The sequence below is a fragment of the Arachis hypogaea genome, chromosome 10 (assembly GCF_003086295.3).
Source record: "Arachis hypogaea cultivar Tifrunner chromosome 10, arahy.Tifrunner.gnm2.J5K5, whole genome shotgun sequence".
Taxonomy (NCBI): Eukaryota; Viridiplantae; Streptophyta; class Magnoliopsida; order Fabales; family Fabaceae; genus Arachis; species Arachis hypogaea.
Genome location: NC_092045.1, coordinates 116260292 through 116273121, shown reverse-complemented (window position 1 = coordinate 116273121; position 12830 = coordinate 116260292). Strand labels below are relative to the sequence as shown.

The window sequence follows — 12830 nt, the reverse complement described above, 5'->3', positions numbered from 1 at the left end:
CTCTAAAAAAAATTATACTGTTCTTGCTTTTATATGAATAAAAATTACTTTTAATATATTTTTTTTTGTTAATATTTTGAATAGAATAAATTTAGAACGGTATATATATATATATATATATTTTTTTTTTTTTTGGTGACTCAAACAGTATATATATTAAATTTAATCAATAAAAATTATTTTAGAATTAATTAAGTTTATTTAAATGAATTAAAAAATATATTTTTGAATTGAAATTTTTATTAAAATTGATTTATGCAAGTATCACATTGACAAAGAACCAATAAAATTTTGGTATTTGTATAATTATATTAATAAAATAAATAAAAATAATATAAAATTCTAATTGAATTAATATTAAGTATTAGAAGATCAAAATTCTCTTTTAATTTTAAATTACTATTTATGATATATAGTCTCATTGCACAAATATTTTTGTAAGGCCAAAATAAAATAAAAATATAACTAATATTAAAGATGCTCTCATAATTAATTATAAACATTCAACAATATATACAACCAATTACAAATAATTAAGTTACAATATTTAAATAATGTTACGTCAAAATATTTAAAGTATTTTTAATTGTCTAAAATATCATATAAGTAACCAACTTGTTGAATTAAATTTAGATTATAGGATTTAATTGGTAAATTTATTTTAATTATTATATATCTTCTTCATAATTGTATTTATTGGAAGTATATTTTAAAAGTTATTATTAGTGTGTTTGCAGTTTACATAAACAAATTTGAAAAGATTGTAGGCATTCTCTTCATACTTAATTAAGTATTGCACAACAAGTCAACAATACAGGTGCCATAATAAATTAGTGCATGTACACCACGTAGCTATTTATTTTATCTTTCTTTTCTTTGGAGTTATCGGTCAATTATATTTTTCTTTTGCAGTGTTCCAAAGCATGTGTCTTACTTTTCCCAGATTCTCCAAAAACGAAGGCTCAAGACAAAATTTGCTTCCGTGACATCCAATCAACAAACATGCAAATTAAACCTGCTGCCATGTATTATGATCATCATTAAGTAGTACACTACAAAATGAAGGTATAAAGCATCAACGGTCACTTTTTAATCAATCAAAAGTTTTTAAATAAATGAAGAAATGAATTAGAAGATATGGGAGTACAATTATATTTATATCAAATATCTTTCATGCTCTATAAATTCTTAAAAGCATCACAAGCAAAGGAGAGGGTCAAAAATTAGAAAATACATAAAAGCAAAAGAACTTAAGAAGCGAATATTTTTTACTACATAAAAAATATTTCCGCAGAGAATATCACAGTTAATACAAAAAATAAGTTGGAGAAGAGAAGTGATACTTCAAAAACTGAAGCAAAATAGATATATTCAATATTAGATATATTTTAAATTTCTGAACGCAATTTTTTATTTCAATTTTTTTTCTCATGTTATCATCTAATGATGTAATATTCAGAAAAAAAAAGTCATTAGGTCACCCATAAAAAAAAATTAGCTAATATATGTCTTAAAGATACATGATAAATTTATCAATAATAAAAAGTTTTAAATATTTTTATTTAATGACTACAAAATAAATATATTGAAATTTTAAATGAGAAAATAACAAATATGTCATTAACTTTTAATTCACGAACATTTAAGTTTTTGAAAATTTGAAAATACATTTAAGTCTACTCTACCCTTTTTTCAAAGTTTGGACATATCGATGTCTCATATTCACTTGAATCTGTCATACCCAACAGAAAAATCAAATGTGACTCTCATTGTACTGACTAAGTTGATACAAATGTATACGTATGAAAGTTTTTAAAACGAGACAAATTAAACTTAAGAATCAATATATCTAAATTTTGAAGAGGTCAAGAATTTAAATATATTTTTAAAATTTCAAAGATTTAAATATTTGCTGATAAAAAGTTAGAGATCAATTTATGATATTCTCTTAAATTTTTTATATTTTTCACAAATTTTTTTGTTTTATAATTTAATATGTGTCTCTAGAATATATCAACAGAGAAGTAAAGATAATAAATATATTTATGAAATGTAAAAGAAAAAGTATAATGTGTGCAGCTACACAAATAAAAGGTAAATGGTCAAATTAATTTTTAAAAAATTACTTATTTTTTAAATTAGTTTTCGAAATTTTTTTTAATTAAATTCGTGTTTTAATGATTTTAAATTAATTTTGTTAATTCTTTTATTATTTTTTATTAATGATATCAAAATTTATTAATGTAACACATTAAGTAGTATATTACAAAACACACTTAGAATTTTAATTGATTATTAACATAATAAATTTATGAAGTTAGATCAAATTAAAATCTAATTGAAAAAGAAATTTGAGCCATTAAAATCTCTTAATTTAAAAATTAAAATTGATTTGATCTAATTTCATAAATTAATTATATTAATAGTCAATTATAACTACTAGATATATATTGTGATATTATTTAACGTACTATATTAACAAATTTTGATGTCGTTAACCATAAAAATGACAAAAGAAGTAACATGACTAATTTAAAATTTTTAAAAAATAAATTTAATTAAAAAACTTTTCAAAAATCATTTTATTCAAAGACTAATTTTACAATTTACTCCACGCACAAATTTAAAAAGATGGTTGCCATTCCCTTGATACAGGTGCCATAATAAACCAGTGCATGTAGACCCCGTCAATTATTCAAACTTCCAATGCATCTCTCTTTTCAATTTTTCTGCTAGTTTCCCAGATTCCCTTATTTCTCATGCAGCATATAAATTATTATTATTATTATTTGTGACGGTACCTTGCAATTTGGGATTACTATAAGAACAACGGATTTTGATGACATTTTGACTCGTTTGTATTTTTTTATTTTTTTTTGTGAGTTAACATAAATGAATAAAATAATTAAAAAAGGGGTCAGAAGTAAATAAATAAGTAAATAACAAGCTCCAGTTTATAATTAAACATACATTTTTTTCTACTATTTATTAGAGATATCACTGCGTTTAGTTTAATTTTTCTCATAGATATATTATATATGTTCGTTCAAAAAAAAAGCCAGTTTCTTAAATTTTTGCCCTTATTTGTTATTCTTGTGTAAATAATATCCTTTCATTGCAATTTGTAAAAAAACAAAAAACAAAAAAATATAAATACTATTTAAATCATAATAATTCGTATAATACATTAGAAAGGTAACCGTTTTAAATGAATGTGTTAAGATAACTTTTTTATTTTATGAATTAATTTTTGTTATTAAGTTAAATACACTCAATTTTAATCTTTTATTTTATTTGTAAATATATGTCAAAGAATTTATCTAAATCAAAGAGATATATAATGGCGTGAGTTTTGTAATTCTTAACTAAAATTACGAACCAACAATATACGATAATAATCAATTTATATTCCAACAATGCAGTTAAAATTTGATTATTCTAATTGTAAGTTATTAAACATAATATTAAAATTTAATAACATACAATATTTTAAATTGGTGACTAAATTAAATAATAATTAAATTAGTTTCCAACTTTTATCTACTAATCAATTTGGTTTATAAATAGAGAAAATAATTAAATATATCTTATAATTTTTATCCGCTGATCAAACCCTCCTAATTAAGCTCTATTTTTTTCCCAAATAAGGTTAGTTAATGACGTATCTCATATTATCAATATAATTAACTAATGATAAAATGTAATTAATTACTCTAATATTTTTTTAAGTAAAAATTTAACACAATTATAAGTGGAACATGTTATAAAAAATAAAATAAAATAAAAAACACAAAACAATAAACAAAATAGAATAAAAGCTAAACCACAAATTTATAATGTATTTAATTACACATACTTTATCTTATATTATTTTTTTAAGTATAATATCTATATTTTATTATTAGCCTCAGATTATTCACTCACTTAAATAATAATATTATTATTATTTTAAATTCACCAATATATTCACAAAGAATAAGAGAATTTCTAACAATTTAATATATTTTCATTCATATAGAATTTATAATATTTTATAAGTTTAATAGAAACTCTGACTAGTTAAATTTGCTTTAAATTTTATAGAAACTTTGACTAGCTAATATAGCCCAATATTCCTCAATACCAGAAATGAAGGCTCAAGATTTTTTATTAGACTTTAACAAAATTGCTTATGTAACATCCAATCAACAAACATGCAAATTAAACCTGCTGCATGCATTGGCTGAGGCATGTGATGCAGTGAACTTAAGAAGCGAATTCTTTAATGTCCAAAAGAAAAAAAAAGAAGCGAATTCTTTTTACTACAAAAAAAAAAAAAAATCTGCAGAGAATATCACAGTTAATAAAAAAAATAAGTTGGAGAAGAAAAGTGATAGTTCAAAATCTGAAGCAAAATAGACATATTCAATATTAGGAATATTTTAAATTTCTGAACGCAATTTTTTTTAATTTTTTTTATTTTATCATGTAATATTCCTAAAAAAATTCATCAGTTCACCCATAAAAAAAAAGATTTAGCTAATACCTACTTTAAGGATACATGATAAACTTATCACTAATAAAAAAATTAAATATTTTTATTTAATAACTACAAAATAAATGCATTAAAAATTTAAATAAGAAAAAGATAAATAGATTATTGACCTTTTGATTCGTGAACATTTAAGTTTTTGTTAATTTAAAAATATATTTAAGACTCTAATATTTTTAAAATTTGGACATATGAATCCTTCATATTCACTTGAATAGTCTATCAGATTCTAGGGAAAAATTAAATGTGACTCACATTATAGACCTGGTTAATACGAATGTATATGTGAGAGAGTTTTTAAAATGAGATAAATTAGACTCAGAAATCAATGTGTCCACCACATTTTAATTTAAAAAAGTCATAAACTTAAATGAATTTTTAAAATTTTTAAAAAATATATTTTTAAATCTTTAAGAACTTAAATATCCGTGAATCAAAAAGTTAGATATCTAATTTATCATTTTCACTTAAATTTTTTATATTTTTAATAAAATTTTCTTATTTTATAATCTTAACATATGTCTTTAGAACACAGAATAGATAAACTCTAAAAAAAGAATTATACTATTCTTGCCTCTACATTAATAAAAATTACCTCCAATACTTTTTTTTCTTTGCTAATATTTTAAATAGAATAAGTTCAAACTTAAGGTTGTATAATCTGCAATCAATTATGAAGGAATTAGTCCTAACTTTTCCTTTAATTTATTAAATTATATCAAATATATATTAAAATTATTTATACATATATAATACATATGAAAATATAAAATTTATATTAAAAATAAATTAAAATATATATAACTTATTTTAGTACTCACTTGTTATTTTTTTTAATTTAATTGTTATCCCAAAATAAGATTATTTAAGGAATACGGGTGAGATAGACTCTGAGCTTCAACAATAGTCAAATTCATCCATCATCTGTTTGTTATAGCTTCTTCTAACCGTCAACAAAACAATCATTCTCCTTCTACTTCTACTGTAATTTGTTTCTTTAAGATTGTTCTCAGACAAGCTCTTCAAGATGAAGACTTTGTAAGCATTTTCTCGTCTTCTCCATCCCCTCTTTTTCTTTTAATCTGTTTATCTTTTGAGATATTGTTTAATTAACAAAAATTTTCTCTCTTTATTCTTCTATATATAATTTTTTTCGTTTATAAACATTTTTTTCATAGAACAACACACATGGATGGCTTCTTAGTCGCAAATATAGTAATAGTAAACTCCTTCTTCTTATCATCTAGATCATTTTCTATTTCCAATAATGTAGACTTAATTATAATTAATTTTGTAGCAGAAGTACATAAAAAAAATAATAATAAACACATAAGATGAATGAAAACCTAAAAACATATTTGTTAGATGGTTATATTTTATGTACTCAGTATGTATTCTTACTACAAAATTAATTACGATTAAATTTACATTATTGTTAATGAAAACTGATCTAGATAACATTTTCACTAATTAAGATTAGGAAATATAGGAAATATCACAGTACATATTGCGGTGATTTGAAAAATTATCATATTCATCATATTTTTCGTTATGCACGAGTTCTAATCTTGTTATTACTGATTTGGTCCCTACCAATTTTTATGTTGGACAATCCCGTCGTTTAACATTTTTTTTATTTCACTCATAGTCTCTAAATATACTAATAATGCTGCAAAATAGCCCTTTGAAATTTGAAATTAGTCTCTTCACTAAAATAGGTGAAAGATTAATCTTTACCTACATGCAAAATTTAGGACTAATATGTTTGGACTACTTTACTGCACTATTTATAATTATTAGTGAAGGATGAATTGAAAGTTTAATGTTATTATTAATTTATTATATAAAGATGATAGCCGAAAATCCTTAAATAGTTTGATATATTTGACTAAACTGTTTAACATAATATATGTCTAACATCTTGGTGAAGACATACTAATGTGTGTCACCTTATTGTTATTATGGTTGCTAACACCAGGTTCATAACATTGCAGAAGTTACCAATAAGCACTGAAAAATATGGTTCTGACCTATCAAACCCATTGTATCTTAAGCCTCCAGATGGTACTGAATGGAGAGTAGAGTGGACTAATCATAATGGTGAAATTTTGTTTAAAAACGGTTGGAAAGAGTTTGTTGCATATTACTCTCTTGATCATGGCCATTTGTTATGGTTTGAGTGCAATATTGGAACATCTCACATGAAAGTAAACATATTTGACATGAATTGCCTCCAAATAGAGTATCCTGCTAATGATCAGATCAAAGAGCAGCTGACAGGCAGGGGTCAGCAGCCGATGAAAAAGCAAGAAGAACAAAAAACTAGAGATATGGATAACAGTCGCAACACCCAAAACATGAGACTTAACGAGGGACCGCAGAAGAAAAGATTGAATGAATCATTGCCAAGAGAAGTCTGGGACCAACCGAGGAAAAAACTAAGAGCACTAGTGTCATCTGGTTCTAAAGATAGACACTTGGAAAATGACACACAAATTAAGGATGTAGAAAGAAGCTTCAATTCGCACGGTATTAAATCTAAAGAAAAAAATCATGAGATGCCAGTGTCTGTCAATCAAAATTCTAATGGTACGTGTCTCATAATTAGATCATCATTTCCTTTTGTGGATTTAACCGTTGTTTTTGAGTTACAACTTGCAACTGCTTTCTATACATTATAGTGGTAGTTTCTGATTCTTTGTTTCCAATGTACAAGGTAAAAGGAATAGAAGAAGAAAAGATTATGAATCTCCTGTTATGCCCTGTCCTACAAGACTTGAATCTCTGAAAGAAGCTAAGAAGTTTAAGTGGGAAAAGCCCTCTTTCATCATCAAGATAACGCAACGGTCTCAAACGAGAGCACCATGTGTAAGTATAGGTTAATACATATATCATGTTGAAAATTATGTATCATGTGAACTTCCATGTGCTATCATTCTTTCAAACTTTTGTGTCTTATCTCTAACCATGATGACATAAATATGATGTGCTGCAGTACTTTTCAACTAAATTCTACAGAAAGTATTTTGAAAATAATCCACAAAATGCAAATATAAGGTTTGGAAAGAAGTTGTTCCCTGTTAAATTGATCTATAGGCCATCATCATGTGTTGCCTTTATCTCTGCTGGTTGGAACCTTTTTGCTCGAGCTATTAAATTACAAGCCGGAGATGTTTGTTTGTTTAAGCTCATCAATAGAAAAGATCCGGTGCTTGATGTTCATATTTGTCGTCGACAACGCCGCGGTAAGGCAATTGTTTAGGAATTCTTTAGCCGCGTTATTCTGTAAAAAATTAAGATATCAGTACAACATAGCATTATCCTCGTTAAAAAAATTTATAATAAAAATTAATTGACCCCGTGTTTGACTTGGAGTACATTTTACAAATCTTTAATTCTTCCCTTCCTTGCAACATTTATAGCAGCAGAATTCCAATCTCAAGGAAACTATTGTTAGTTTTTGCCAAAAATACAGTTAGCTTATGAATGCAATGACTATGTATTTGGTCCTTAATGTAACCACAATTTGTTATATAAACTAATCTTATGCTAAAATTTGTGTTGGTTTCCAATCCTATAAATATAACTTTATCCAAAACTCTCCACAAGTAAAATTCATGCTAATTTCTTACAATTCTGTTGTGATATCAGAGTCACTTAAACCAGTGACTCATGGGATTCAACTCTTCAAAGAAGTTAAGGAGCTCAACTCACATAATCCCTCTTTTATGGTCAAGATAAGAGACAGTGATCCAAGGAGATCAAGGCCTGTAAGTTTATTTCGATACATTTTATCGATGAAAACATAATATGCCATGCAAATTTCTGAGTGCTAGTTTATATTTAGTTTTACAAATTGTAAGTTTATAACTATTTTTTACCATGGTGATGCAGAACTTATCAGCTATCTTCTACAGAAAGTATTTTAAAAAGAATCAGCAGGATGTAAAGTTACAGTTCGGAAAGGAATCATGGCCTGCTACGATAATCTACAATCCGACGTCGAAAAACAGCTTTATTTCGGCTGGTTGGAGTTCTTTTGCTAGAGCAAGTAAATTAGAAGCTGGAGATGTTTGTGTTTTTGAGCTCATCAATGAAAAAGATCTATTTGATGTTCATATTTGTAGAGCCCAATGCTAGGCTAATATATTAGAACTTCAGGAACTAAGAGCTCATAATTCTTAAATAAGGTTAATTTCGTGAAGAATGTATCACTTTTTTTTTTCTTTTCTGTTGAATCAAACTTCTACTGTATCCAATCCTTTTTGGTTTGGACCAGTTATATATATATGTATGTATGAACTAAGTGTTTTAATTTTATTTCTTGTTTTGTCACTTATGATTGCATTGTTATTTCTCAAAGTGAAATACAAGGTTGTGTGTGGTGTACAAATAACATGTCTCTTAGTATGGGTTAGTATAAAGATAAAAAAAGTGAGGCAGAATTTTTCATGGATTTAATTCAAAATTGTAATTTACCTATGAATCTAATCCATGAACGCAGTAAAATAGTATATCATAAAAAAGACCGAAGATTGATCAAATATAAAATAATTATAATTAATTTTGTCTATTATAATTCCAATATTTGTAAGATTTTTTTTAGAATACTAATATATACTAAATTTGTGCTTTCTATTTTGAGAGAATTTTTTTTATTTAACAAATAAAATTTATAAAAATTGAAAAGGTAAAGAATTCTTTCAAAATATTTTTGGAGTCTTTTCCACATTTAAGAACCTTATTGATACATTAAAGATAAAACCATTTTTAACTACCACTAGAATTTTAATTTTCTGTAATTAAGAGTTCAAACACAGTTTTTGGTTTATCACGTCTAGTTGCACGGTGTGTGTTGTTTTTTCTTATATATAAGTACGTTCTTTCATGAGAGTAGAGACAATTCCAGTATTAGATTTGATGACAATTCTTTTGGTATTGCATCGAGTACTTTCATGAGAGTAGAGACAACTCATATCGAGGGCAAAATGATAACTTCATCATCCACCACCTCCTAAATACTCTTCTGTTGCTGTCATCTTCTTTCGCTTTTTCAATTAACTTGTCTTTTTACCAGAGACTGTAACTGTGTCTGTGAACTAGAAGAACATCCATGGCTTCCTCTAGTTTCCAAGTGACCTGTTTCTACAAGATTGTTCTCAGACAAAGCCTTGAAGATGGAAATCTTGTAAGCATTTTCTTCACTTTATATCCTCTTTACTTATTATATTATTTAATGCATGCATTTCTCTTTGTGATTTTTCCCTTGTAAGGGTTTCTTTCATTTATGCTTATTACTAAGACTAGTTTCATACTTTCATTTGAATTGCAGATCATACCAAAAACGTTCAGTATGGAATTTGGTGATGGTGTTCCAAATCCAGTGTATCTGAAGCCTCCAGATGGCACTGCATGGAAGATAGATTGGTCTGAGTATGATGGTGCCATTCTATTTGAAAATGGTTGGAAAGAATTTGCCTCATATTACTCTTTGGATCATGGCCATATGCTGTGGTTTGAGTACAATGAAACTTCTAACATTCAAGTAAACATTTTTGACATGACTTGCCTTGAAATAGACTATCCTTCCTTGGATCACATCAGCGATGACGATTCGATTGAGATCTTGAATGAACTGCCGCCACGAGGCTGGCCGAGGAAAACAGAGAAAGCAGCACCAAAGACACCATCTGCTTCTACAAGTAAAATGTTCACAAGTTCTGCCAAAACTGAAGGAGTGAAATGGTGCCCCAAAATAGACTATCCTTCCAAGGACCACATTGATGATGGCAACATGGTTAAGGTTGAGAATGAACCGCCACGAAGAGGCCGAGGCCGGCCGAGGAAAACAGAGAAAGCAGCACCAAAGACACCATCTCCTTGTACAAGCAAAATGTTCACAAGTTCTGCCAAAACTAAAAAAGTGAAATGGCGCGCTGAAATACAATATCCTTCCAAGCACCACATCGATGAGGACAGCATGGCTAAGGTCAGGGACGGATTTATATTGGCAAGTGCCCCCATTGAGTTTTAAAAATTTTATATATAGTATATAGTAAAAATATTTTTTTCCTCCACAAAATAAATAAATTTGATCCCATTTACTTTATTTATTTTTTTGGTTCACAATATCTATAGACAAATAAAAAGATAAGAGAGTCACCAAAAAAAAAAATAAAAAGATAAGAGATTAAATGACTTTTTTATATTATAAAATATTATATTTATTATTTAATAAAATAATTAAATAAATAATATAAAAGACTAATAATAATAACCTATTCAATTTAAATCATTTTAATTTCTCAAAGCGTTGTTTCAAGTCAGCTTTTTTTCTTTCTGCTCTCTAACTCTCTTTTTTATGGTTTAAAAACTGTTCAAATAATCTAAATATATAATGTTGTCATCCATTCCTTTTCCTGAATATTGCTTTGCTTCACTAACAGCATGAATGCGTGATTGTTGCCTCTATTTTTAAGAGTAATATTTTTCCTTCAAATATATTAAAGTGAAAATTCAAGTACAGTTACTTTATGTTAGATGAAAATTTGATTAAATGAAATCGTTATGAACTAATCTAATTAAATAAAATTATTATCAACTATTAATTTTATGTGAAGTTGATTATACCTGAATTTTTACAGTATATTAATTTCATTCTGATTCATCTTTTTATATGATTCTATTTAAGATCTTCTTGAGAGTTAGTTCATATATATATGTGAAAAAGATTAAACTTTTATGCTCTATTGTATGGCTTTTTTTTCATTCATACAATTAATTTTATCACAAAACAAAAAAAAATTATAGCCAAAGCAGCAGTAGTAGTGTATATATGGTTTCACTGCTACTTTCATGCGGGATTTTTTTATTCTGTTTCATGAATTGATTTAAAAATTGTATTTGATTAATGAATTTGATTTTAATTTTAATTTTGTGATGTTAAATTATTAACATATTATTATTTTAATTTATTTGTGAGATAATTTGAAAATTATTTATAATAATAAATATAATTATAAAAATAATTATCATATTATGTATATTTTGCTCCACTAATAAATTTTTTTGGATCGGTTAACGTTGAGAACGAACAGCCACGAAGAGGCCGAGGCCGGCCGAGGAAATCAGAGAAAGCAGCACCAAAGACACCATCTCCTTGTACAAGCAAAATGTTCACAAGTTCTGCCAAAACTAGAGCAGTGAAATGGTGCCCTGAAATAGACTATGCTTCCAAGGACCACATTAATGATGACAACATGGTTAAGGTTGAGAATGAACCGCCACGAAGAGGTCGAGGCCGGCCGAGAAAAACAGAGAAAGCAGCACCAAAGACACCATCTGCTTGTACAAGTAAAATGTTCACAAGTTCTGCCAAAACTAGGTGCCCTGAAATAGACTATCCTTCCAAGGACCACATTGATGATCACAACATGGTTAAGGTTGGGAATGAACCACCACGAAGAGGCCGAGGCCGGCCAAGAAAAACAGAGAAAGCAGCACCGAAGACACCATCTGCTTGTACAAGTAAAATGTTCACAAGTTCTGCCAAAACTAGGTGCCCTGAAATAAACTATCCTTCCAAGGGCCACATTGATGATGACAACATGGTTAAGGTTGAGAATGAACCTCCACGAAGAGGCCGAGGCCGGCCGAGGAAAAAATTGAAAGCAGCAGCAGAAGTATCATTTCCTTCTACAGGTAAAATATTGAGTAGTTCTGTCAAAACTGAAGATGTAGAGAAGGGCCCTGATAAACAAAACTGGATCGAGTGTTGCAAGAATGAAGAAGCTAGTGAATCTGAATGAAGAATGCAGTGTTGCAGTGTTGAAAGCAGCGTACGCATATATTCCACATAAAATATTTTTCATATGGCGTATTGCATTTCATGTAATAAATATCTTATTGTTCTTAGGCTGTGTTTAAATTTCGTTCAAATGAATAAAAATTACTGTGCTGTTTGAAGCTTCAACTTAGCTACAAGTAACTTTTATGCAAATTTTTATGGTGTACATGTAAAGTTGTTCAAGAGGCAAGGAAGTTCAAGTCAAAGAATCCCTCTTTCTTAACCAAGATAAGGCAAACTCAACTATCTGGATCTTCACCAGTAAGTTGACACATTTATCTCTGTCAGAAACATTTTACGTTTGTTTAAATATGACATAATAAACTTGTACCAATTTACCTATTATTCCAATACAATGAATTAAAAAAAGTTATACACTCATTAAAAGTTATTTACATTGGAATTTTTTATGGAATTACTGAAACTCTGTAAATAATTAGTAACTTTCTAAAA

General features: G+C 27.3%; 2 protein-coding genes across 2 annotated transcripts; both read left to right on the top strand.

Moving 5' to 3' along the window:
* The first annotated feature begins 5427 nt into the window (after window positions 1-5427).
* On the top strand, window positions 5428-8866 carry LOC112717080 (B3 domain-containing protein Os12g0591400). Its single transcript, XM_025769182.3, has 6 exons — window positions 5428-5569; window positions 6526-7120; window positions 7248-7399; window positions 7527-7776; window positions 8183-8301; window positions 8426-8866. The coding sequence occupies exons 2-6, from the start codon at window positions 6733-6735 to the stop codon at window positions 8669-8671; spliced, it is 1155 nt and encodes a 384-aa protein (XP_025624967.1). The 5' UTR covers window positions 5428-5569; window positions 6526-6732; the 3' UTR covers window positions 8672-8866.
* Window positions 8867-9443: 577 nt separating this feature from the next.
* On the top strand, window positions 9444-12567 carry LOC112717079 (uncharacterized). Its single transcript, XM_025769180.2, has 3 exons — window positions 9444-9719; window positions 9864-10520; window positions 11629-12567. Exons 1-3 carry the CDS (start codon window positions 9645-9647, stop codon window positions 12337-12339), a joined length of 1443 nt encoding a protein of 480 aa, XP_025624965.1. The 5' UTR covers window positions 9444-9644; the 3' UTR covers window positions 12340-12567.
* Window positions 12568-12830: the final 263 nt, after the last annotated feature.